General features: G+C 38.6%; 1 protein-coding gene across 4 annotated transcripts in view; it reads left to right on the plus strand.

Annotated features, from left to right (window-relative positions):
* ABCC13 (multidrug resistance-associated protein 11) overlaps nucleotides 1–27,471 on the plus strand; it is a 96,720-nt gene that overhangs the window by 7,320 nt on the left and 61,929 nt on the right. For 3 of the 4 annotated variants that reach the window (XM_086419173.1, XM_086419171.1, XM_086419172.1), the window contains exons 5-7: nucleotides 59–190; nucleotides 928–1,028; nucleotides 9,226–9,298. In XM_086419173.1, the coding sequence (XP_086275299.1) occupies nucleotides 59–190; nucleotides 928–1,028; nucleotides 9,226–9,298 (306 nt within the window). Of the gene's footprint in view, nucleotides 1–57; nucleotides 191–927; nucleotides 1,029–9,225; nucleotides 9,299–27,471 lie in introns of those variants that run through there. The other variant, XM_086419174.1, reaches the window with a different exon arrangement.

The raw sequence follows: 27,471 nt of genomic DNA on the forward strand, positions 1-27,471 counted from the left end.
TCATAATCTGTGATCCTGACACTTGGCTTCTGGTCTTTGTCACTATTTTACATTGTAGGTTACTATTATGCTCTTCTGGAAGTGTGACTATTGGTTCTTCGTGTTTTGTAACAATGTCCTTTGTTTCTGGTGGATTCTAAAATCTCTCTTGGAGATTCCTAACTTATTGACAACATTTTCATCATTGGAGGTATTATTGTCAATTCTATTGGTTTCTTCTCACCATGCCACATTGTTATTGATGGGAATTGTGATGTTAGATTGTTGTTCCAACACCCATTGCTGTGTTTTAAAGGTTTGTTAATGGTGTGTGGGCTTGGATGGCCTTATGATTGCTGCGTAGAATGTCAAGTAATTGACTAGCAAATTTTAAAGGTTTATTATGGGTAGAGTGTTTCTTAACCGAAAACCCAGGCCTTTTTAAGTATTTAAGATACTATGTGGAACACATGATCGTTAATCTGGATCATCCTAGTGTTGGTAGAGCCCTTGAGTTGTCACATATTGCTTGTTGTTGATTATGCAACAAGGCTAAGATGTGATATTGTTGCGAGTGAATTAGTGCCACTCATGCATTGAGCTTTGTTCTAATTAGTTTCCGGAAAAAAGTTATCTTCTGTAACACTGCACATCTGGACCTATTACAAAAACCTTCTGGTTAACTTCTTCATCTTATGCCTTATCCCAAATATTGGGGGCTGCAACATGAATACTATTTCTCCATTCCACTACATCTAGGAAGGATGGCCTATGTCGCCCTTCCAGGCAACTTTTCCTTGGAACTATTCCACTTCAAATCCTTCTAGCACATGTGGCTTTCTCATTTATGGGTAACTTGTCTCATGTAATTACTTTAGAGCTGAAGTGTATATATTTGAAATCATGCAGTATAGAACACTAAAATTTACATAAACAATTATGTTATAGGTAATGAAATGTATTAAAGAGAGTTGTTTTGTTCTGGTGGATGTCATCTTTGGTGCATTTGTCAACGTTGTTAGGGTAAAGCACACTTCTACTAAATGCAGGTATTATCTGCTTTATCTTTCCCTCAAAATGTTATGCTTGTTAAATGATATCCATATTAAAATCTTATTTTATGGAAATTTCGTTAGTACCATAAAATCAGATTCCTTTGGTTCTCTTTCTTGCTTTCATTATGCTTTAGCATATGTGGGATAAATTTGTAGTGGCATGTATATATATGCTAACGTCCAAGACCTTATGGGGATGTTAGCATTCTCCACCACATGCCTTGCGGTAATTATTCCTATTGCATTACGACCTTCACCACAACAACGCTGTCCATAGTTCAAATTATTTTGTGGATTGGATTCCACTTGATTATCGATTGTTCCATTTCATATGTTCGGGGTAGAAGTTTCGTATAAATATATTACTATGTTATTAAGTATTTTGATTTAAGTTCTTTTCTTTCTAAGAAGTGGAATAGAATAACCCAGTTGAAGCATAATGATCATATGCCTGTAAAGCATTATATGTCCCCTAATAGGTCCCATTCTCCTACCCTAAACCTATGAGTTATGTTTAATCTAGATAAATTAGTTCTAGTAATTCATTATAATTTCAAAGTTTAGAATGCAAAAGTTGTTAGTTTAACAACTTTTAAGATGACCGTCTAGATTAGTGGTATATAGATTATTTTTATCATAATTACATCCACTAAAAAGTTAATGATTAGCCAGATTATTGCCTGCTTGGTACACCAGGAATTATTGCATTTTCAATTGTGACACTTTACCATTTGTGGCTCTTGGTGATTACTCTTGTAAACAAATACAGCAAGGTCCATCATTTTGAGCCAAAATCATGGCCTTTGTTCATGGTGAAACAAGTCCTGGGAATGAATACAACAATTGATCATGGCACTTGTAGAGAAATCGAACCAAGAACAATAAAGAAAGAAAAAATAATGCAAGAAGCAATCACGCACGAAACATAGATTTTTATGTGATTCCCTCAAGTTTGAGGTACGTCCATGGATCACACCGATTCCATTATGAAGAGAAAATTCACAGTTATAGTACACCCTTTCACCGAAAATATATATATATATATATACCACCAGGAAAAACCTAGCTAGGGTTTTACATAATACCAGTGAAATTATGAAAATATCCTTGGGAAATGAATAATACTTCTTGACTAGTATCATCAAGCTCCACAAACCATAACACCCCACCGATGTCTATGTGCAAGTCACTCATATTTTCTCCTATGCATTCCCTCTTCTTATCCATCTTCTTTCATTTTTACTTTGCAACGTCTTGAATGCTAAATTTCCCTTCTTTCTCTCGCTCTCTCTCTTAAGATGACGATGATTCAAGCTCCCAAGACAAAAAAACAAGAGAAACCTCTGGACCTTCTTCAAACCCATGCAAACCCTTAGTCCTTCCTTCGTGACGAAGAAGAACAAAAGAGCTCGAGTAATAAAAATGGATTGAAGGATCCAACAGTCAATGCCGAAGCAACTCTCTACTTAATTTCCTTTTCTGTACTTGTTGATATATTGATTTCTACATTGCAAAAAAAAAGGGTTTTGGGAAATATCCATTTTGATTTAGTTAAGTGGATTCTTTTTAAGTTTTACCCACCAAAAAATTGATTAAGTTGGAATAGTAGGCTACCACTAGCTTGTAAGCTAACCATCAATGAAAAAAAGATAACTAGGCAGACATAAATTGATTCCATTCGATCTTGCTAAGCAGACATAAATGAATAAATTCATAAGCGAATGTGCTTGCATTTGTTTGCGAATTTGAGTTGTTGATGGCGTACCAAGTAGGGATATGTTTTATGTCATAAAAAATCAATGTATTTCAATAATATGTAGAAAAAATGAGCTACAAAGTTTGAGTAGTTTATGCAAATCTCGAGGCAATGTCTCAGGGGTTTGATTTACACGATCTAATAGTCTATCTTGCTTAATTTCTTGATATCTATCCATCGATCATACCCGATCAAATCCTATCTTTTTATTTTTCACTTATCTCAAGGTAATTCCTTGAGATTCGTTTCTACTCCAATTTAGGTGATGTTATAATCTATCTTAAGTAATTTTTTGAGGGATACTCATTGGTGATATTCGATCACTAGATTAAAAAATAATTATAGAACATTAATTATCAAGTTCTCATTAATGAGAGCTTGATATATATATATATATACAGAACCTAAAAAGTAAATAGACATAAATGCCCTTACATAGAATTAAACTAAGCTAACTAAAGAGACTACATTATTTCCAATACTCCCCCTCAAGCTGGAGCAAATATATCAACTAAACCCAGCTTGACAAGATGAGAGTTAGTGACGGATGGATCAACAGACTTTGTAAGCATATCAGTAAGTTGTTCTGAAGAAGATATAAAGACTGTCTGTAGAGCACTAGAGCGAACTTTCTCCCTAAGAAAGTGAGCATCAACCTCTATATGCTTGGTTCTGTCATGAATGATTGAATGAGAAGCAAGCATGATGGCAGACTTGTTATTACAAAACAAAGTAGAAAGGCCGGAGACAGGAAAACCTAGGTTAGTGGAGAAAACATTAAATGGCTACGTAAGAATAGGTTAGTGGAGAAAACAAAGCCCAAAGGATCTGGATCTGGGTTCGGGCTGAGGAGTGTTGGGGCCCATGGACAAGTCGTTCGGCCCATAGAAGACTCAAGTGGTTACACGGTTAATAAGGGGCTGGGCTGCGTAGGCCCAACAGGGGATAGTATACTCAAGAAGGCCTCAGACCCAGACCGATTTAGAAAGACAACATTTCATGTTAGGAGGGCTAAGGTTCGATTAGGCCCATCGACTGAGAGGAGTGACATGAAAATGAAGAAGGCCCACGATGGCTTTAATCGCATAATCAGAGTCATAAGAAAGACCATTAGAAACAGATTCATGAAGGTATTCAAGTCGACATTTTCTAAACTCTTGGTTCCCAAAGGTAGAGACGCAAACGAGGCGTTGGATCAAGAGGTTTGTAAGGAAGGTGCAGCCGATGATACAGTGATCAACGTGGGAGAGGCAAATGGGTTTGGTGGGAAAGATCTCAGAGTACAGGGGCAGAATCGTGTAGAAGAAAGGAATTTAGAGATGGGGAACCCATTGGAGAGATGCATCAAAGAGGTTCGTACGGATCTTCCTTTAGAATATATTAGTGACACTTCCGGTCAGAATCTGGTCAAAGGATTGCGATCATCTCCACAAGGCCAGTCCAAGCTAGTGGAAAGGATCAACGATGAGCAAATGGTGGATGGGCAGTTGACAGCAGGGTTGCAGCCTGAGAATGGGATCTTAGCAAGCAATACTAGAGAGTTATTGGAACTTTGTTCGTTTAGGAGAAGAGAGTTGGGCAAACAGGAAAAGAGTCAGACATTTGATAGTGGTTTGGGAACTAAGGACACAGACCGTTATACATCGAATTCAGTTAAATCCTATTCCGCAGTGGAGTCAGTTGAGGCAGCGAAGACACTAGAAGAGCAATGGCAGAAGAAAAGTGGAGACGAGAATTGTGTTCACCATCTAGTTGCAGTGACCAGAATTTGGGATAGATTGCGAGCTGATCTTTGGCGACATTCAGATAGGTTGAAAGTTGCCAACTCTTCAGGCAGTAGATCTGACGGGCATAAGAACGCGGGTAATTCAATGGTGATAGTCATTACTGGCCCATTTTCTCTACCTCAGGTTTTTTCGGTGTCTCTTGGTGAGTATCCCAGTTTAAGTGGTCATCATTGTTCGACGTTTGCATCGTTGTTTCTGTCTTTAGATACTTCTTTGTGTGGTCCTTGTGTTGTTTTCTCTCAATACAGGTCTCAGTTCTCTTCAGCCACTACCAATTCCATTTATTCCTTTGAGCTTGTCCGAGAGAAGACTAGTAGAAGGGAGAACAGGAAAGATGACAATCAGTTAGCTTTGGTGTCATTAACCTCTACTCAGAGAACAAGGAAGATGGAAGTTGAAAATCGAACAGAAGTGTACAGTGATGGAATTTGGGATGACAGAGACATAGGTGAACCGAGAATGGAAACCCGTGAGGAAGGGATAGTGAGGACAGAATTGGAGACGGTGGAATGGCTTGTTAACGAAGCATTGAATATGGCAGAAGAATTTGGCTTAGTTTCAGAGACAGAGGATAGGGAGTCTTCCCTAATTTTGAGAGTGGCAGTCGGGGACTTACGAGATAGAAATATTCTAGAAGAGGACTTCAATAACATTAATCAAGTGTATGGAATTGAGGAGATAAATGAGCAAGAAGAGTACGAGAAATCTCAGGAGATTAGGAGTTATAGGGACGGTGTGAATAATGAGGTGGTGGTGGTTGCTCCTTTGGAGATGACAAGGACTTTAATCAGACCAAGAGCGGAAAAGATGTTGGTTAGGTTGGAGAAGAGGTAGGTATCCTTGGCTGTTTTGGGTCTTTGTTAGGTGTCCAATGTCGCTCAAAGTTTTATCTTGGAATGTAAGGGGGCTGGGGGATAGGAGGAAAAGGGCAGCAGTGAAAGCATTTATTAGAAGGATAAATCCCTTAATTGTCACTCTCCAAGAATCGAAGTTAGCAAGTTGTGATGATAAAACCATTAAGGAAATATGGGGGAGAAACATTGACTGGATAGCTTTTCCTGCCCTAGGTTCAACCGGTGGTATTCTCATGATGTGGGATAAAAAATGGATCCAAGTGACAGACAATTTAGTAGGAGCTTTCTCGATCTCTATTTTGTGCAGGATTTGGAATGATGATTTTCAATGGGTGTTTTTCGGGATTTATGGCCCAACCATCAATAGGGAGAGGGTGCAATTCTGGGAGGAAATGGAAGATATTGCGGGATATTGGGAGAAACCTTGGGTTTTGGGTGGGGACTTTAATGTTACCAGATTTTCATATGAGAAGAACATGGGATCGAACATTTCTAAGGGGATGAGAGATTTCAATGCATTCATAGGTAGACATTACTTAATGGACTTTCCCCTTTTGGGTAGGAGATTCACGTGGTCTAACAATCAAGATAACGTAAGGATGTCCAGATTAGACAGGTTTCTGGTAGATAACTTGTGGGAGGAGAAGTTTCAAAATGTGATTCAGTTAGCCAAACCTAGTCCTGTTTCTGATCATTCACCAATCTTCTTGGAAGCAGGGCACCCTAGACAACACCCTCTCCCCTTTAGATTTGAGAATATGTGGCTGATTCAACCCAACTTCATATATCTCATTAGGAATTGGTGGAATGAGTGTCCTTCTATAGGAAAGCACCTGGACCAGATGGATTTAACATGGAATTTTTTAAACATTGTTGGGATATCATCTCGAAAGATTTTATGGAGGTCATCAAGGAATTGCAAGATAAGAAGTATCTGGATTATAGTCTCAATAGCACCTTTGTGGCATTAATCCCTAAAAAAACTGGGGCGGAGAAGATAGAAGATTTCAGACCCATCAGTCTTGTGAGCTCAGTGTATAAGATTATATCCAAGGTACTAGCATCAAGGTTGAAAACAGTCCTCCCTAGTCTGATTAGTGACGAGCAAGGGGCATTCATTAGGGGAAGACAAATTCTAGATGGTATTTTGATGGCCAATGAGTGTATTGATTCTAGGATTAAGAGTAAGAAAGAGGGGATGATTGGGAAAATTGATTTGCAAAAGGCTTACGATCATGTGAATTGGGATTTTTTAGAGTACATGATGGGAAGGATGGGTTTTGGAGAGAAGTGGATTGGTTGGATAATGAAATGTGTTACTACGGTGTCGTACTCGATTCTTGTCAATGGGAGCCCCGCGGATTTTTTTAGGGGTACGAGAGGTTTGAGACAAGGGGACCCCTTATCTCCGTTCTTGTTTCTTATTATAGCTGAAGCCTTGGGTAGATTGTTTAGAAGAGCGGTTGATTTAGGTAAGCTATCGGGGTTTAGGGTCAAAGATGGACCATTGATTTTTCATCTTCAATTTGCGGACGACACAATTATTTTTTTGGATCATTCGAAAGATCAGGTGAGGGTACTTTGGGTTTTATTGTGCTGCTTTGAGGCTATGTCAGGTCTGCATATTAACTTGCAGAAAAGTAAATTGTTCGGGGTAGGAGAGAATCAGGATATTCATTTGATGGCCACAACGTTGGGTTGTGGGTATGATACCTTGCCCACGTCTTATTTGGGTCTACCGTTGGGAGCTCCATATAATAGTATTAGAATCTGGGATGGAGTGATCGAGAGAATGGAGAAAAGGTTGAGCATGTGGAAGGCAAATTATCTGTCGAAAGGAGGAAAAGTAACTTTGATCAAAAGCACTTTATCTAGTATCCCGGTTTATTTCCTCTTTTTGTTTACGCTCCCGAGGTCTGTTGAAGGTAGATTAGAAAGGCTTATGAGGAACTTCTTGTGGAATGATAGGGAAGGTAGGAGGAAGTATCATTTAGTCAGATGGAAAATTATTTGCACACCTAAGAAGAATGGGGGGCTAGGCATAAGGGGTCTTAGAATAGCTAATAGAGCTCTGTTAGGAAAATGGTTGTGGAGATTCGGTGAGGAGAGGGGTAGTCTGTGGAGGAAGGTTTAAGGCCAAATACGGGGAGAGGAGGTTAGGATGGTATAGTGGCGAGTCGAATGGTTCGTACGGTTGTAGTGTTTGGAAAGGGATTCTTAAGGTAAGCGAGGATTTTCAAAAAGGGATTAGGTTCAAAGCAGGTATGGGAGACAAAATTAGATTTTGGGAGGATATTTGGTGTGGCACCTCGCCTCTGGCTTCTCAAGATCCATCTTTGTACGCTTGTTCTATTAAGAAGAACTGTTCTATCCAGCAGTGTTTGATTGGCAATGAGTCTGGTCCTACTTGGGATTTGGGGTTCAGAAGGAACTTTAATGACTGGGAGCTAACCGAAGTGACATCTTTCCTTGATCTTCTGCATACATTTCACATCAACGAAAGCGAACAGGATAAATGGGAGTGGATAAGGGCTAAGGACTCGAGATTCTCAGTCAGATCCTTCTACATGTGGCTTACTGCTAATACAGAGCGAAGACTTTCGACTTCCCTTATTTGGTCAAGGTTAGTCCCCTCTAAAATATCTTTCTTTGTTTGGTTGGCGTCCCTCGGTAGGATTCTTACGTTGGATAATCTGATTGTGCGGGGATGGATCACCCCTAATTGTTGTCCCCTCTGCTTGAGAGACGGGGAATCTGTTAATCATATTTTAATCCACTGTCCTTTTGTGTATATTATTTGGTCAAAGTTCCTCAAGCTTATAGTCTATAGTCAAAAATAGTCTATAGTCACAAGAACAACCCTATTGTGTAGGTCGTTGGGTCTCAACAATAAAAAAGAATGATGGGAAAAGAAGAGAAGAGGATAGGGAGTCTTGTGGTGAGTCTTCAAGGATCCAAAATCGCAGGAAAATAGAAAACTAAATAGGGGTTGTCACATGATCTCTTTTTTGTCTTTGATACCAAAAAGAATTATAGAACATTAATTCTCAAGTTCTCATTCATTAATGAGAGCTTGATATATATATATACAAAACCTAAAAAGTAAATAGACATAAATGCCCTTACATAGTGTGAATAGACATAAATGCCCTTATATAGAATTAAACTAAGCTAACTAAAGAGACTATATTATTTCCAATAATTAATTCATTGGTCAACATTTAATTCTTATCTAACTTTAACACAAATCGAGAAATTGTTAAGAGGCAAAACTATGATTGTATGATAATTCCTTTTGGCGCTAATAGTTTTATATACACTAAATCAACACGAAATAACTAAACTACAAACTCTTCATTCCCTCGCCTCGATCGAGGGGTCTTAGAATGTGATTCAAGAAAATTCTTGATAATTGAAATCAAGAATCCGAAAGTGACCCGACTTAGCTAGATGAGTGTAGTTTGGGGTTATCACATTTTTAATTTTAAATTCAAATATATTTTTAAAATACATTGTTTTGGATGATATTTAATGTGGGTCCCACATCTATAATGCAACACCATTAAAATGGAGACGCCCCTTTTGTTAGTTTGTTGAAATGCTTAGCAAGATTGGAAATTTAAATCGTGGTTGTGATTATAAAGAAATTGGTTAATACCATGAATTGTTTGTTCTGATGATTTTTATACACTTTCAATGCTTATTATTTGCATCCGGAGAAACACAACATGTGATTTTTTTGTTTACCATCGAGCTCCAATGAGTGTCTGTGTATGATATCTTTTACTTTGCAGGAAATCCAATTTGTTGGAAGATCCCCTTCTCTCATGTGGTATAGATGTGGAGGAAGGCTATCACAAAGATTTTGTACGTCTTTTTTCTAACATCCCAATATCTATTAAGATATTTCCTCATTTTCTTCATAAACTTTCAAAATCTCTGTTATTTAAGTCGCAAAGTTATGTCCCCCTCCCCCCTCCTTTTGTTGATAGATGCTAGGTATTTTTTGTAAGAGTGATGAGAATCCTTGCATTTAGATTGTAGGCACTATTCGTTTTGCCAAAAATTTGCATTCGAAAAAATTAATTTTTCTATATGCAATTTTTATAGGACTATTTTTTTATGTTATTTATTTTAACTGTTTGCTTGTGTCACTTGAATATTTACAAAACTTTGTGGTTTTAACCAAGGTTGAAACTATCATTTCAATATGATCCAAAAGTATTCAATGTTTCGTCCTGCTCTCGGCTGAAATTAGAATCTTCTACAGAAACATTCCAAAATGACATCAAACTTCGAACACAGTTAAATGAATAGAAGACATGGCTTCAATAAAATTGAATGGAGGAATAGAACTTATTTTGTAGACCCCAAGTTCTTGGGATAAAGCTTTGATGATATTTCACGTAAAAATTCATTGGAAAAACTGTTTGTTTTAGAATATAGTTTTCAACACCTAGCAATTGAAATGGCATAACTTACATGATCCATAAACATTGTATTTGGTGTGGTAGTGGTATTGTCTTGTTGGTAATGGTGGAGGTGGTAATGATGGTCATGGTGGTGGTGGCGGCGACGGCGAGAATGATAGTGATGGTGGTGACGGTGTGGCAATGAATGGGTGAAAGAGTTGGTCATGGTAGCTGCTGTTGCAAAATGCAAATACCTAACCTTTACAAGACGTCGTTATTACACCTTGCAACCACCCTTACCCTTTTGGGTTTACCCTATACCTTTTTGGTAATTCTATCGTAGCCCAAATCATCAACCTTCTTCCAAACCAGATTTGCTGTCCCGTATTATATCTTCTTCCCTCACCACTCTGTATCACATGACCACGGCCATGACCATGACTTTGCGCCTCAGTAGGCTTATGAGATTTGGTAACAAATGTTGCACGATCATGCACATGTGCATGTTGTGACTGAGCAATAGACATCACATTATGACTCTCCTCTTCATTGCGAACAATAGAATAGACGGTCTTGAGAAAAGTGGAGAGGTAACTAGAATATGGGTATGGAGCTGTGAATACTCATTACGTAGTCCAACAAGGAAGTCAATGATTTGATAGTGCTCATTGTGTGCACGTTGAATCTCAGCACTCTCAGGATTTGGAAACTCTAACAATGGCTCATAGAAGCTCAATTCTTCCCATCAACTCTTCAAATTGCCACAATACTTAGCAAGAGTCTTGGTTCCCTTGAGGAAGAGGGCTATCTCTCTACAAAGCTGGTAGATGCGTGCCATACTCTTCTTCTCACATACGTTTCCTTTAGGAATGCCCATAGACTAGCTATCATCATGTCATAGAATAGGTTGTATTACTTATTTAGGATTTATAGTCAAAAAACTATTTTCTGCAGTAGGCAAAACTAAAAGATTTTAGTCCCACATTGGATATGAGAAGAGTTTTCCTTAAACTCTTAAAAATCCCTCTCACTCTCTATTGTTTGATTGTGTGAGGAACTAAATGGACCTCACGTGCAATTGGGGGCCGAAGTCACTATGGGATTGTAGCCCATTGTGTTTAAGGGCAACCTGTAAAAAATCCTGGGCATATGTGTGCTGGCGACGGGCATCCTGTGCAAAAAACACACACATGAGTCGGGCCGAGCTGGGCTGTGCTTGGTTGGGTCTTCTTTGAGGTTCTTTTTACTCAAAGTTTCATTAATATTTTTATTCAATCCATGCGGAGCCTAGATTTTGCCCATGTGGGGGCAACTAATAATAGAGAAAATTTGTGGGGGCAACTTAGAGAAAAAAAATATTTTGTGGGGGCAATTGAAAGTGGATTTTTTTTGTGTGGGGGTAATAGTGGGGGATTTTTTTATCGCCCACTAATATCTGTCGTAATAGCTCATTAATATAAAAGACTTTGAAAATTCTTGTGGGGGCAAGTGCCCCCACTTCCCTCATTGTAAATCCGCCTATGATTGTGGTCTACTCGATAAATCTCTATTAAAAAAAGTAAAAAAACTCTGATTTAGCTCCCCAATAGAGGTTGGTATTAGAGAGAACCCCGTGCTTTTCAAAATGATGATATGCATTTCTTGGTCTCAATCTTCTTAGATTCAGACTAATGTAAAATAAATTAATGGCCCTTACTTTCAACCTCTATTTAACTTTCTAAAAAAATTGATGATTTAGCCCCTTACCACATTTTGATCGATATTAGAGATACACTCGTGTTATTTAAACTAAGACATGCATCCCTTGCTGGGCCCATTGAACAAATTTTTTTTTTTTTCAAGAAAAAAATCAGTGATTTAGCCCCTCACATTTTAATCGATATTATAGATACTGCTATGTTTTTCAATTTGATAACATGTATCCCTTTGCCTCGATCTCTTGAGATTCAGACTAATGAAAATGACTTGAAAGTCCTTACTTTCAACCATTATTCAGTTTCAAGAACCATAGTAACAAAGTCTGGATTCTATAATTATTCGGGACATTTGCATAGAATGAAATCAAAATTACTGGTCGACCATCATTAGCACTTGGATCCTTACTGACCAAAAATCCTAGTTCCGCCCCAGTCACCATATATGTTTTAACCCCAGTATTTTTAGTGACATACTTCTTTTCTAACGCAGTCCACAGTTCTTTAGACTAATTATAAACAATAAATGTCATAGAACATGCTCACAAACCAAGATAGAATGTAATTTTTACAAATTCCATTTGCTTTAATCCAATTTTGCAAAGTTTGTCATTTTCAGCAGGTTTTTCCATCTTAAGAACAAAACTACATTCATTAAGGAAAAATAACATTTTCTGGCTCCATCGTCGGTAAAATTTTCCATTGAAAGGTTCGGGTTTCAGCATGTCTGGTTTAATATGTTCAGGTTTGAAATCCATGATTCAAGAGCTGATAAGGGATTTTTGTGCTTATCGATTAAGGTAATTGATCGGCTAATACAAAAACAGTTGGTAAAAAAAGTTGGTTTTAAGATGGTTGGATATATATAGATCTTGAACCAGATGCAAGCTATCTAAACCAGACAATTAGACAATAAAGAAAGTTGGAAAGAACTTATCGATTGATTAAGTGATTGAGGCATGGAGAAGTTGATATCCTTAAAAAACCAATTTTGCCCCCTTTGGATAGTATCCAAAGTGTAGTCGATTTCAGGTGGTTGGTTACCAAGATCTAACAGTCACAATTTGCTAACCATGTACTCAGAAATAACATATCTTCGGCGAACTTGATCAATCAGTTGTAATACAAGCATTAGGAAAGATTGAGAACATAAAAGTGAGAGAGATATGCTGGAACTCGTTTTCTTTATCTCCAATACTGGGGCACGCCCTCCTTTTATAGATGAACGTCTAGAGTAGCCTAATGTTTCAATGGAGTAAAGGTAACAGACATTTGGGACTTAATTGGCCCGTTACCGGATGTTAGAGGACCCTCAATGGTCCAAAATGTATTAGAGGATTTACTCTTGAAATTGTTAATCCAATGGTTCAAGAAGATGAGAGTTCAACGATTGAGATTGAATAAAAATATCAATGGAATTTTGAGTAAAAAGATCCTCAACTTGGATTCAACCCAGCTTGGCCGGTGCATGTGTGTGTTATTGCGTAGGATTTGCGTTGCCAGCGTATATGCAAAGGATTTTCACTAGGTTTCCCCGAAACACAATGGGTTGTAGTCCCACGGTGCCTTAACCCCCCAAGTGCGTGTGAGGTCCATTTAATTCATTACACAATCAAATAATATAGAGTGATAGGGACTTTAAGAGTTCAAGTGAAACTCTTCTCACATCCAATGTGGGACTAAAATCTTTTAGTTTTGCTTCCACAACTAATACAAAAGAGTATGTCATCTTGCATTTAGGTCTTGCCCATTGCAAAAAATAGTTATTTAACTATGAATTCTACGTAAACAACACAACAATAAATCCAAAGGTAATTGCTATGTGTGTTTATAGAAAATTTAAGCGTAAGATTGGTGTTATCATTTAAGGGTAAGACTGGTGTTATCATTTGTTTATACATATAGATGATACGTTGACCATGGGAACTAGGCTTAAAATTGTTGAATAGACCAAATCCTTTTTAAAGTCCAAATTTGATGTGAAAGACTTAAGAGAAGTTGATGTCATGCTTGGAATTAAGATAACAAAGAACGATGAATGGTATGTCCTATTTAATAGCTACTATGTAGAAAGAGTAGTAAAAAAGTTTGGGCATTTTGGTAAAATACCTGTTTTAACTCCTTTTGATCCTAACATGAAATTAAAGAGAGGAGACCTCGGCCGGACAACCTTGAGTTTGAATCGTTGACTGATGTAGAAAGGACGTGGTTGGAAAGGCAGATAGGGGAGGAGGAAGTGAAATTAGTAGTGGCCTCCATGGGGGGGAACAAAGCTCCGGGACCAGATGGTTTTACAATGGAATTTTTCAAGTTTTGTTGGGGGATTATATCCGAGGATTTCATGAAGGTGGTTTGGGAGCTACAGGAAAAATGTTGCCTAGATTATGGCCTGAATAGTACCTTTGTGGCTTTGATCCCAAAGCAAGTGGGAGCGTCTGATCTGAGTGACTTCAGGCCCATTAGTCTAGTGGGATCGGTGTACAAAATTATAGGTGTTGGCCAACAGATTGAAAGAGGTGTTGAAGAAGTTAATCGGGTCTGAGCAAGGTGCCTTCATTAGGGGAAGACAAATTCTTGATGGTGTGTTAATGGCAAATGAATGTTTAGACTCTAGAATCAAAGATAAGAAGGCGGGGCTAGTAGGAAAAATCGATATGCAAAAGGCTTATGATCATGTGAGTTGGGATTTTTTGGTGTACATGTTGGGTAGGATGGGCTTTGGATCTAGGTGGATTAGGTGGGTTATGAAGTGTATCACGTCAGTTTCTTTTTCTATTTTAGTCAATGGCAGCCCGGCAGGGTACTTTTGAAGTTCCAGGGGGTTGAGACAGGGGGACCCTTTATCCCCATTTTTATTTCTGATTGTGACTGAGGCTTTGGGTAAATTGTTCAGGAGGGGGGTGGAGATAAGGAGGTTATCTGGTTTTAGAGTGTCTAGAGAGGGTCCGTTGTTATCGCATTTGCAATTCGCAGATGATACCTTAGTTTTCTTAGATCCTTCTAGACAACAACTGAGAGTTCTCCGAGTTTTATTATGTTGCTTTGAAGCAATTTCAGGTTTACACGTCAATCTGCAGAAAAGCAAGTTTGGTGTTGGGGAGGTGCAGGGTCTTCCGGTTCTAGTTGCGATTTTGGGGTGCAGGAGTGATATTCTTCCATCGTCCTACTTAGGATTACCTCTAGGGGCTTCGTATTGCAGTAAAAACATTTGGGAGGGAGTTGTCGAGAAAATGGAAAAGATATTAAGTACTTGGAAGGCCAAATACCTATCAAAAGGGGGTAAGGTGACATTGATTAAGAGTACTTTAACGAGCATTCTGATTTATTTCTTATCGATGTTTTCACTGCCCCAATCAGTAGAGGTTAGGATTGAAAGACTGATGAAGAATTTTCTGTGGAATGACAATAATGATGGTAAAAAGTATCATTTGGTGAATTGGAAGATAGTTTGCACTCCAAAGAAGAAGGGAGGTTTGGGGATTCGGGGGCTAAGACTTACTAATAAAGCTTTCCTGGGCAAGTGGCTTTGGAGATTCGGGGAAGAAAGAGATAATTTGTGGAGGAAAGTGATTAAGGCAAAATATGGAGAGAAGAGATTTGGGTGGTATAGTGAAGAGCCCAGAGGGATTTACGGATGTAGTGTGTGGAGAGGTATAATGAAGGTTGCTGAGAAGTTTGAAAAGGAAGTCAGATACAAAGTTGGGATGGGGGACAAGGTCAGATTTTGGGAGGATCTATGGTGCGGAACTTCAACTCTATCTACTCAATTCCCATCCTTGTACGCTTGCTCGTTGAAAAAAAATAACTCAGTAAGGCAATGTTTGATTCGGGACGAAAATACGGACTCTTGGAATCTGGGATGTAGGAGGAATTTCAACAATTGGGAATTGACAAATGTTACATCTCTGCTAGATCTCCTTAATTCAATTCAATTAAGAGAGAACGAGCCAGATAGAAGGGAATGGGTCAAGGCCAAGGATAAGAAGTTCTCTGTTAAGTCATTCTATTATTGTTTGTTGCCGGCGGGTGAGATCTCTTTTTATCCATCCATTGTTTGGTTCGCTCCTGTTCCTTCGAAGGTGTCCTTTCTTTGGCTTGCCTCTTTGGGAAGAATCCTCACCTTGGATAATTTGATCTATCGAGGGTGGATAACTCCAAATTTTTGCTTTCTTTGCTCTCAGGATGGGGAGTCTAGAAACCACATTCTTATTCATTGTCCTTTTTCTCGAGGTATTTAGATGTTTTTCTTATCCCGTTTTCAGGTGGATTGGGTACTTCCTTTATCTTTTTGGGCGCTTTTGGAGGGTTGGAGTTTGAATATCTTCGATTCTAGAAAGAGATATCTTTGGGCTATCCTTCCGTTCGCAATTGCTTGGGGTCTTTGGAGAGAACGCAATAACAGGGTGTTTCATAGCAAGGAGAGTTCGTCTCACACGGTGACCTTAGAGATCTTGGGTTTGCTTTTCCTTTGGTCTAAGTTGAGCAAAAACTTTGAGGGAATTTGTTTCCAAGACTTTGTTTTTAATTGGGATAGCATTTGTGACTTGTAGTCCCCCGCAGGGCTTGTACTTTTTGTACTTTTTATTTCTTTTCCCTTCTTGCTGGTTAGCTTCTTTTGTAGTTTGGGGGCTATCTCAGCCTCCTTTCTTTCTTTTAATTTATAAAATTTATACTTATCAAAAAAAAAAACATGAAATTAAAGAATGATAGTGGTGATAGTGTGTCAAAAAAGGAGTATGCGAGGATCATAAGAAGTTTGATGTATTTGATGAATTGTACTTGCCTAGACATATCTTTTGTTGTGGGGGTGTCAAGTCAATACACAAGTAATCCTATAGAGATAATTGGATAGCTTTAATGAAGGTTCTCAGATTTCTGAGGGGAACCATGGATTTGGACTTACATTTTGATGGAAGTCCGAATGTACTTGAATGTTACGATCATGGTTTAAAATCCCGTTTCGATCCATTATTTTGATTTTTTCAAAAAACAAAATGATACCGAAACAATCTTGAAACATTCGATACATTAAATTAATTTTTTTTAATCTTTCAAATGAGACTGTGGTCAAGGGGGATGTCATCAGTTTAAAACCCAAGGGTATCTCAAATATTTACCAAAATATGAGGATGTTACCTAAATAACCTAGTTTTCCAGAGAAGACCAAGGTCAAGGGAAATAATTCGATTAAAACCAAAGACAAGCTTTCAAAGTTTCAGATTAAAAGAAAATCAGAAAAACCAAAAGGTGGGAATCTCTGATGGTAGTATGCATCTGTCGACAACGTCAACTAGGCACCTCTCTGTCATTCTCTCTGTTTTTCTCCCCAAATCTCCTTTGTAGATTAGGAAAAATCGAAACCTTATTGTTTCGTACGAAATGGGATGAAATTTTAAACCTATTGGAAATAATCTAGTTATTTTAGTCCTAGTGTTAGTCCACTGAGAGTCTTGCAAAAGCCTTGATATAGACTGAGGAATTTGAATAGAATTAGTAGGTGCAAGGTAGGCCTGATAAGAGGAAGAAAGACCTTGATAGGAAACAAATTGGGCAATAGGATGATTAGTAACACACCCCTACTTACTTTTGCGAAGGGCAATAGGTAAGTGAGAGTCAGAAATAGAAGGGATAAGAACATGTATATGTGTAGAGGTAGGAGATGATATACCTGAATCCAAGGAGGAGGTTGGCAATAGTGTAGAGGGGTGAGGGCGAGGGCAACAAGTGTAAACTTTAAGTGTTGGTGAAGATGGAGGAAAAATTAGAGAGAGCAACAGTATAGGAGACGGGTCCTGCAAGGATATGTGGCATGGAAGTATGAAACATTTTCAAAGAAAGTAACATCAAGAGAGTATATGACACGGTGAGAAACTGGATCATAACACCGACACCTTTTTGACATAGAGGAGTAACCCAAGAAAACGTATCGAATGGCTTTGTTATCCAATTTTGTGCGATGGGGAGTCCTATCCTAAACAAAGCACGTGCACCCAAAGACTCGAAGTGTAATGGGGAAGAGAATGCTATTAGATTAAAGGACATGAAGAGATACTTCTTCCTTTAAGGTGCAATTCAGAACGCGATTAAGAAGAAAAGTCGTAGTGAGGACTGCCATATTCCAATATGCTTTAGGAACATGCATTTCTTGAAGAAGACATTGGACAATGTTCATGAGGTGATGATTCTTGCGTTATGCCACCTCATTCTGCTCAAGAGTATAAGAATAAGTCAACTGGTGAAGCATACCATGCTTTTGAAGATGGGAGCGAATCCCATAAGATATATATTCCCCCCCCCCCCCTTATTAGACCTAAGGGATTTAATAGTGATATTGTACAAAATCTGAATCATTTAAAAAAAAATTAACAAAAATAGGGAGCACCTCAGAATGAGAACGTATCAGATAAACCCAAGTGCAACGAGAATAGTCATCTATAAATGTAACACAATATAACCATTAAAAGTGGTAATAGGAGAAGGCCCCCTACACATCAGATTGAACTAGATCAAATATTGTATTAAATTGATGCATACGAGGAATATAAGAAATACGTGTGTTTAGAAAGTTCACATACAAAGCATTGAATTTGTGTCCACTACAAGCAATTTTTAAATCAGGAAATAAAGAATATAAGTGCTGAAAATTAGCATGTCCTAAATGAGAATGCCATAAATCTAGAGTCTGAGATGAAAAAGTGTGGTTCTCAGAGGACGGAAACACAGAAGCCGGAACAACATTAGGTTGAGATCCAAACAAGTACAGCCCATCCCTCTCATACCCTTTGCCAAAAGTCCTCTTCAAAGTTGGGTCCTAAAAAAATACAGTAAGTAGGAAAAAAAGTAATTAAGTAATTTTGAGATTTAGTAATGCTACTCACAGACAAAAGATTAAGAGATAAGTGAGGGATATGAAGCACAAAATTTAGAAAAATCCCAAAGGATAAAGGGATGATACCCTTACTGTGGATAGGTGTAAGAGATCCATTACCAAAGCGAACCTCCTTATGGGTGGTAGGAAAAGTAGAAGAAGTAAAATGGCTAGACTCACTAGTTATGTGAGCATAAGCACCAGAATCAATAACCCATGTCAGAGGAGCATAGCCAAATTGAATGACCTGAAAAGTAGAGGACATACCTGAAGGTGTAGTAACTAAGGCCACAATTGAAGATGAGTGAGTGTGAGCATGAATCTGATCCCTGGACAATGGTGGCAATTTGAGTTTGTAGCTGTTGCAAATCAATGGTGCTAAGTAAAGGAGGATCAGTGAGGGGTGGTTTAGTGACGGTGTCTAAAAGCCATCCGAATTTCCTTTACTACCCAAATAAAGTCGCACAGACTGGGACCATGACGGTTTGTATCAGAGGCTTTGCGAGACCCTCAATGGACTAAAACTAGAATTAAAATAACAACTAGATTATTTCCAATAAAACCATGGTTACAATGATGCAAATTGGATCTCAAAATCTGAGCAAATTAAGTCAACTAAGGGTTATGTCTTTACACAAGTTGGAGTGGTTTTCCCATGAAAATCTAAGTAGACATGTATGCCCAAATCAACAATGGAATCAGAGTTCATTGCCTTAGAGTTGGTAGGAACTGAAACAGAGTGGTTGAGAGATCTGTTGCTAGATATCCCTTTATGTGAAAAACCAATGCCATCAGTTTTTATTCACTGTAATAGCTAATGCTAAAAACCATATTTATAATGGTAAGAGTGGACATATGTGTCTAAGGCACAATATTGTTATTGGAAATAATTTAGTTAGTTGCTATAGTTGCTTTCCAGTCTTAATTACTTATTAGTGATAGTCTTTTATTTATAATGACTTTTCTGTAATTTAACCTTTGTAATTAATATAAATTACTACCAAGCTCTCACAAAGAGACTTGACACAATTATTCTCAAATTCTTCTTGGTATCAGAGCCAAGGAATTTTCTTCTTTATCTCTTTCTTCTCTTCACTCACTAAACCCTAACCTAGAGTCAATCTCATTCGATCTTCTCCCTCAAGGGTAGTTCAATTTTTTTTTCCTTGTACTTTTTTCACATGCTGCAATAATGCGTTGTGCTTATACCCTATGCTAGGGTTTCTTCCTTCGTAATAGCCATTTTTTTGTGTGAGCGATAGCAAATAGTGGCTGTTTTTTGGTCTTACAACTCCTGCGACTAACTTAGATCCTTTGATTGACCTGCGATAGATCTCTACGACCTCACTGCAACCAGGCGACTGGTTTTCTGGCTTTGTTTGGTCCTACGACTTCACTGCAAGTAGTTTTGGTCAAGTGACAATGATTTGGGTTTCGTTTTGGTCCTACGAAAATGATTTGAGTTTCGTTTTGGTCAATTAACAGTGATTTGGATTTTGTTTTGGTCCTACGACACTAATTTGGGTTTTGTTTTGGTCAGGCGATAGTGATTTGGGTTTCGTTTTGGTCGGGCGACAGTGATTTGGGTTTCGGTTTAGTCTTACAGTGTCACTGTAAGAGATTTTGGGTTTCGGCTTGGTCAGGCGACTTTATTGCAAGAGATTTTTCCCTTCGGTTTGATCAGGCGACATCAGTGGCTATCTTGCTTTGGTCCTACGATAGGTCTCGACATCTTTGGACCTTTATTTTTGGTTTTGCATCAGTCCGAATAGCTTCAAATTTCTCCTGCGCCAGTGTTGGACTCTCCTTGCGTTGTCACTGGAATCTGGTGACAGCAGTGGATATCTTATTTTTTAGTCTTGAGATTATAGTCGCAGGCGTAGGATCCCTCTTTGAGTCCTATTATTACCACAACAGGTTGTTAGGACCCTTATTTCAGTCTTGCGCGTACAACAGCAGGCTTTGGATTTGTCTTTAAGAAATTTTGAACAATTTCTTCTTTAGATCTCCCTTCAAACCAAAGTAATGTCTTTCGAATAGGGAATTACAACTTCTGCTACAGTTCTTCGGTCTAACTCCTCAGCTCAACGTATTACTACTGCTCTTCTCGATGGTCGGAACTTTCAGTCATGGTTCCAATCTGTGCGTCTCTTTCTGAGGAGTAGAGGAAAATCTGGATGGCTCTCTAGGACTGTTACTAAACCATCTTTAACTGATCCAAAAATGTGAATCATGGGAGATCGACAACTACACTATCCTTGGGTGGCTGTTTAACTCCATGGAGCAGCGCATTTATACCATGTTCATGTACCATGAGACAGTTCCATCTTTATGGTCAGTGCTTACTCGGACATACGCACATTCCAAGAATGACTCGAGGATTTATGAACTTTATTGGGACATTGTCCAGGCTACCTAAGGGATTTAGAGTGTAGCCGATTACTTTGGATACCTTCAGTCACGTTGGGAAGAACTTTTTCACCATGTGTCTATGGTTGAATTGTCTTCAGAGGCAACCGATTATGTTGTCAAGCAGATTGCTCGACATCAAACCTACTAGTTTCTTATGGGCCTACGTCCAGAATTTGAGGCACTCCGAACACAGATCCTCAACACCACTCCTTTACCTTCTTTATTTGAGATATTTGTGATCATCGATAGTGATGAGCGTCGTCGCAGTATTCCTCCTCCTCAGACTCAGGTCCCTGGCATTCTTTCTGCTCCAGCTATAGATCAGATGGCCTTAGCTGCCAACTCGAGTTTTTCCGACCTCCGTACCACTGGATCAGGGAGTTGTGGTCGTGGTAGCCGTGGTCGTGGTAAATGGAGTGGTCTTACTTACAGTCATTGTGGGAAAACTGGTCATGAAAAGGCTCGTTGTTTTCAGCTCTATCCTCATCTGATACCACAATCTTCTTCCATTTCATTTTTAGGACATTCTGCTTCTCGTGCTGTTACAGTGGAGTCCTCATTTACTGATCCTCCTTCACTTGGCACGATTGACTTGCAACATCTACAGACTCAGATTTTCACTATTGTCTGGGATCAGATTCAAGCTCACACTAAAACTTTATCGACTGCGGCCTCAGGTATTACGCCTCCAGGTACATCCTCTACATTTAATGTCACTCAGTCTAGCTCTACTCCTCTGACATGGTTTATTGATTCTGGTGCTTCTGATCACATGACCAGTGAGTCTAGCCACTTTACTTCTTCTTTTTCTTCCACCACCCATAGGGAGGTTCGTCTTGCTGATGGATCTCTTACACCTGTCCACAGCAAGGGTATCATCCCTTTATCTTCTGGGATTTCTCTAGATTCTGTGCTTCATGTCCCTCATCTATCTCTTAATCTTTTGTCTGTTAGTAGTATTACTAAATCTCATAATTGCTCAGTTACCTTTTTTCCTACTCACTGCATATTTTAGGACCTGACTTCGAAGAGGATTTTTGGCAAGGAGTATGAGAAGGATGGGCTGTACGTGTTTGGATGTCAGCCTACTGTTGCTTTGGTTTCCGTGCTTCCATCATCTGGCAGTTACACTTTTACCTCTCAAACTCTAGATTTATGGCATGCTCGCTTAGGACATGCCAATTTTCAACACTTGTGTTATTTATTTCCTGTTTTAAAAATTGCTTGTAGAGGACATAAATTTCAATGCTTTGTGTGAACTTTCTAAACACACACATACTTCTTATATTCCTCGTATGCATAGGTTTAATGCGATATTTGATTTAGTTCATTCTGATGTGTGGGGGCCTTCCCCTGTTATTGCCTTTAATGGTCATCGCTATTATGTTACATTTATAGATGACTACTCCTGTTGCACTTGAATTTATTTCATGCGTTCGCGTTCTGAGGTGCTCTCAATTTTTGTTAATTTTCTTAAAATGATTCAGACTTAGTACAATATTACTGTTAAATCCCTTAGGTCTGATAATGGGGGGGGGGGGAATATATATCTGATGGTATTTGCACCCATCTTTATGAGAAGGGTATGCTTCACCAGTTGACTTGTCCTTATACTCTTGTGAGCAGAACGGGGTGGCAGAACGCAAGAACTGCCACCTCATGAACATTGTTCGCTGTCTTCTTCGCGGAATGCATGTTCCAAAGGCATTTTGGAATATGGTTGTCCTTACTGCGGCTTTTCTTCTTAATCGGGTTCCAAGTCGTACCCTAGAGGGACAGGTGCCCCTTCATGTTCTTCAACTTGATAGCATTCTCTTCCCTATTACACCTTGTGTCTTTGGATGCACGTGTTTTGTTCAGGACAAGACCCCCAATCGTATGAAATTGGATGACAAAGCCATTCGATGAATTTTTTTGGATTACTTCTCTATGTCCAAGGGGTATAGGTGTTATGATCCAGTTTCTCATCATGTCAACCACTCTCTTGATGTTACTTTTTTTGAAAATGTTCCATACTATCATGCTACATCTACTTTGCAGGACTCGTTCCTTATCGTGCTACCTTCTCCAGTTTTTCCTCCGTCTCTACCATCGCTTCAGGTCTACACTCGTCGTACTCACCCCTCTTCACCCTTGCCAACCTCCTCATTGAATTCAAGTATACCCTCTTCTACCCCCACACATATACCCGTTCTTATTCCGTCTATTTCTGACTCTTACTTACCTATTGCCCTGTGCAAAGGTAAGCAGGGGTGTGTTACTGATCATCTTATTGCCCAGTTTGTTTCCTATCATGGTTTTTCTTCCTTTTATCAAGCCTACCTTGCCGCAACTGATTCTATTCGAATTCCTCGGTTTGTCTTAGAGGCATTATGAGACCCTCAGTGGACAAAATTTATGACTGCTGAAATGGGTGCTTTGCAAACCAATAATACATGGGAATTTGTTCTTCTTTCGTCTAGGGCGCGGACTGTTGGTTGTAAATGGGTCTTCACAATGAAATATCTCGCAGATGGTACTGTTGATCGGTATAAGGCACGACTAGTTGCTAAGGGATTTATACAGACCCCAGGAAAAGATTTTGGTGCCATGTTCGCTCCTGTCGCCAAACTCTCTACTGTTCGCCTTCTTATCTCCCTAGCTACGTGTAACTCCTGGCCACTTCACCAACTTGGTGTGAAGAATGCCTTTCTAAATGGTGATTTGACTGAGGTTATTTATATAGACTTTCTTTTAGGGTTTCGTCTTCAGGGGGAGTATTATGGGAATGTATGTTGCTTTCTTAAGTCTTTGTATGGCCTGAAACAGTCCCCGTGAGTCTGGTTTTATCGTTTTTCTGAGGTTATTCTTTCTATGGAGTTTTCTAGATGTCACCTAGATCATACTTGCTTTGTTCGTCGAGGAGTAGATAGTTATTGCACAATTGTTTTGGTCTATGTGGATGATATCATTGTGACTGGAGATGATGTACAGTAGATTGATAAGGTTAAGACGCAATTAGGTCGTGTCTTTGAGGTTAAAGACTTAGGTCAACTCAAGTACTTCTTAGGGATAAAAGTGGCTCGTTCTAACCATGGTATATTACTATCTAAGCGAAAATACACATTGGATCTTCTTTAGGACACTAGGATGCTTGGTTGTCTTCCTGCTTCCTTTCCTATGGATCAGAATCATCGTCTTCAAGCTGATTCTGGTGATCTTTTATCAGATCCCTCTTTTTATTAAAGACTTGTAGGCTGTCTGATTTATCTGACTAATACTAGACTGGATTTGTCATTTGTGGTCAGTGTGGTCAGTTAGTTCATACATACTTCGCGTACATCTTATCTTGATGTAGTTTATCGCATTCTTCGCTACTTGAAGTCATGTCTTGGACTTGGGCTTTTTTACTCTTCTATTGTTCAGTCGCATTTGTCTTGTTTTACAGATGCTGATTATGCTGGCTCTCTTACAGATAGGAGATCTACCTCTAGTTTTTGTACTTTTTATGGTAATAATCTTATCTCGTTGAAAAATGAGAAATAGAATGTGGTATCTCGTTCTTCTGCTGAAGCTGAGTATCGTGCTATGGCCCTTGGTACATGTGAAATAATTTGGCTTCGGTTTTTGTTGACAGAGCTGGGCTTTCCTGTTTCTGGTTCTTCTACTCTGCTCTGTGATAACAAGTTTGCTATTATGCTTGCTTCTGACTCAGTTCTTCATGAAAGAACTAAACACATTGATGTTGATATTCACTTTCTTAGGGAAAAAGTTCGATCTGGTGACCTTCAGACAGTCTTCGTTCCTTTTTCAGATTAGTTTGCCGATATGCTTACGAAGTCTGTTGGTCCATCTATCGCTAATTCTCACCTTGTCAAGCTGGGTTTAGTTGATATATTCTCCTCAACTTGAGAGGGAGTATTGGAAATAATTTAGTTAGTTGATATAGTTGCTTTCCAGTCTTAATTACTTATTAGTGATAGTCTTTTATTTATAAGGACTTTTATGTAATTTAACTTTTGTAATTAATATAAATTACTGCCAAGCTCTCATAAAGAGACATGACACAATTATTCTCAAATTCTTCTATTGTAAGGGAACTGATGACAGTTGGAGTGATTACTATTGACTTTGTGAGGAAAGAAAACAACTTAGGGTGTGTTTGAAAAGCGCGTGTTGACGGTATGAGAGTCCAACTTGCGTGGGTTGTTTTACCAATGTTTGGAAGGTGCAAGTAATGTGAGTCACCAACTCGCCAACTCTCCAATTACTTAAAAATTGGATTTTTCAACTTTCATCATATTTGATGAAAGTTGGCAACATGCATGGGATGACCTCAAAGTCAGGTAAATTTTACCTCTCATTTATTAGACCAAGGAGTTCCAAACCCTCATTAATGGCGGTCTTTATCTCTCTTTGTAAATCTTAATTCCACACATGATTGGTATTTTTTTCCTCTCCATCTCTCCATTAATGCCCTTGTTTTCAACTTCCACCCAAAGACTCATCATCTTCAAACGGTTCAATCCCTAGGGTTAACTCATTTTTTTAAACTCTTCAACTTTTGGGGTTAAACCCATTAAACCTTTATCTCAAGCAAATCTACATGCAGGATATGTTTGATGAAATGCCAAAGAGGATTATGGTTTCTTCATCATTGATGCATTTCAATTTTGTTTTATCAACTGTGGGTTTTAGAAAGTTGAATGGAAGGAATATGGGTTTTGCATTATTTTCAGATTCTTTAGTTAGAATTTAGGAAATTTTACCTCTTTCATTTGTAATTAATGAACCACAAGAATTTTTACAATTCTCTTGGACAATCAAACACTAAAACTATAATTTTCACCATAGACTTTCAAAAGTTGGACTTATGAGAGTTCAACCTCTGAAAGTCCAACTCTCGTCATGAACTCTCAGTTTCCGAACACACTCTGAGTAGATTCGCTAGTAAAACGACTAACTAGAGGGCTAGTGAGTAAAACATCGAGGGGAATGAGACTTAAACCTATGTTAATCGTTAGCTTGTTGAGTTTATATTTTCCTCCACTGTTGTGTATGTCATACTCCAATTAAGCTCCCGTGACCCTCTTATATTCATATTTTTCCCCCTTTCCAACATATTGGTCTTTTGGAGTAGTTGGTTGGTTAACATGGTATCAGAGTGCTAGATTTGTATTAGTCACGGGTTTGATTCTTTCCACCCTTATGGGTGAGGGGGAGTGTTAATTGTGTATTTTCCTCCACTCTCAGGTGTGTCATACCACCCTGTTAAGTCTTGTGACCCTCTTATATTTATAGTTCTCCCCCTTTCCAACAGATCGGTCTTTTGGAGTAGTTGATTGGTTAACAGAGCTTGTGGTAGAAATCCAATTTATGTGAATGGAGATCCCAAGAAGTAGATTTAATGGTTAATAATAAGGCATTGAACTAATTGATTGAGCACTAGTGAAAAAGAATTCAAATTCTGTCTCTTTCCTATGGTGTTGAGTAGTGTTATTCTATAACGGTGTGAGGATGGGCGAAAGCTCTTAATAAATTGCATAACCTATATTTGGGTGGTGTGTAATAGTCATAGAATACACCTGATGGATTTACCTATGTGAATGTGGGAATGGGGCTGCTCCCTATGATTATTATAGGCTAGTTCTCTAGATCATTCATGAAAGAAACCAAGATGTGATGCATAGCCGTAAAGTGTTAAACCATAAGAACTCGATCAGTCATGCAAAAAAAGATATGTATGACATGGTAGTTAACTTACACTAAAAAGGAAAGTGTTAAGTAACTTAGTTACACCACCTCCCTTTAAGTTCTGCTATCTATACTAAGTGTTGATTAAGTCCAAAAGACATCGATAGTAGATATTCGGTATTTCGCCTTTTACAAGCAACATTGTTTATTCCTTTTAACTATGAATCTGTGGGGGATAGTTATGTTGTTTACTTAGGATTCATAATTAAATAACTATTTTTTTGGTAGACAAGACTTGAAGTGAAGACCACTTGCTCATTTGTATTAGTTGTGAAAGTAAGTCTAAAAGATTTTAGTCCCACATTGGATATGGGAAGAGTTTCACTTGAACTTTTAAAGTCCCTCTCATTCTCTATTGTTTGATTGTGTGAGGTACTAAGAGGACCTCATGTGCACTTGGGGGCCCAGGGCACTGTGGGATTACAACCCATTGTGTTTCGGGCAACCCGCCAAAAATCCTTAGTGTGTGTGCTTTGGCGATGGGCATCATGTGCAATAGCATTCACACACATACGTGTGGGTTGGGGTGGATTGGGTTGGATCTTGTTACTCAAATTTTCATTGATATTTTTATTCAATCTCATCCGTTGAAATCTTGTATTCTTGAACTGTTAGATTAATGATTTTAAGATTAAATCCTCTAATGCGTTTCAGACAGTTGAGGATCTCCAACGTTTGGTAACGAGCGAATTAAGGCCCAAATGTCTATTACCCTTACTTCATTGAACCGTTGGGCTTCTTTGGACCATTGGGTTTTTTATCTATAAAAGGAGGGCATGCCCTAGTGTTGGAGATATAGAAAATGAGTTTTGATCTCTCTCTGTTCTCAATTATTTTGACGTTCTTAATCGTTCATACTGCATGTACTACAACTGATCTAATCAAGTTTGCCGAAGATATGCTATTTCCGAGTGCACAATT

This window comes from Akebia trifoliata, chromosome 12 (assembly GCF_017979445.1).
Source record: "Akebia trifoliata isolate Shusen 1 chromosome 12, ASM1797944v1, whole genome shotgun sequence".
NCBI classification, from domain to species: Eukaryota; Viridiplantae; Streptophyta; class Magnoliopsida; order Ranunculales; family Lardizabalaceae; genus Akebia; species Akebia trifoliata.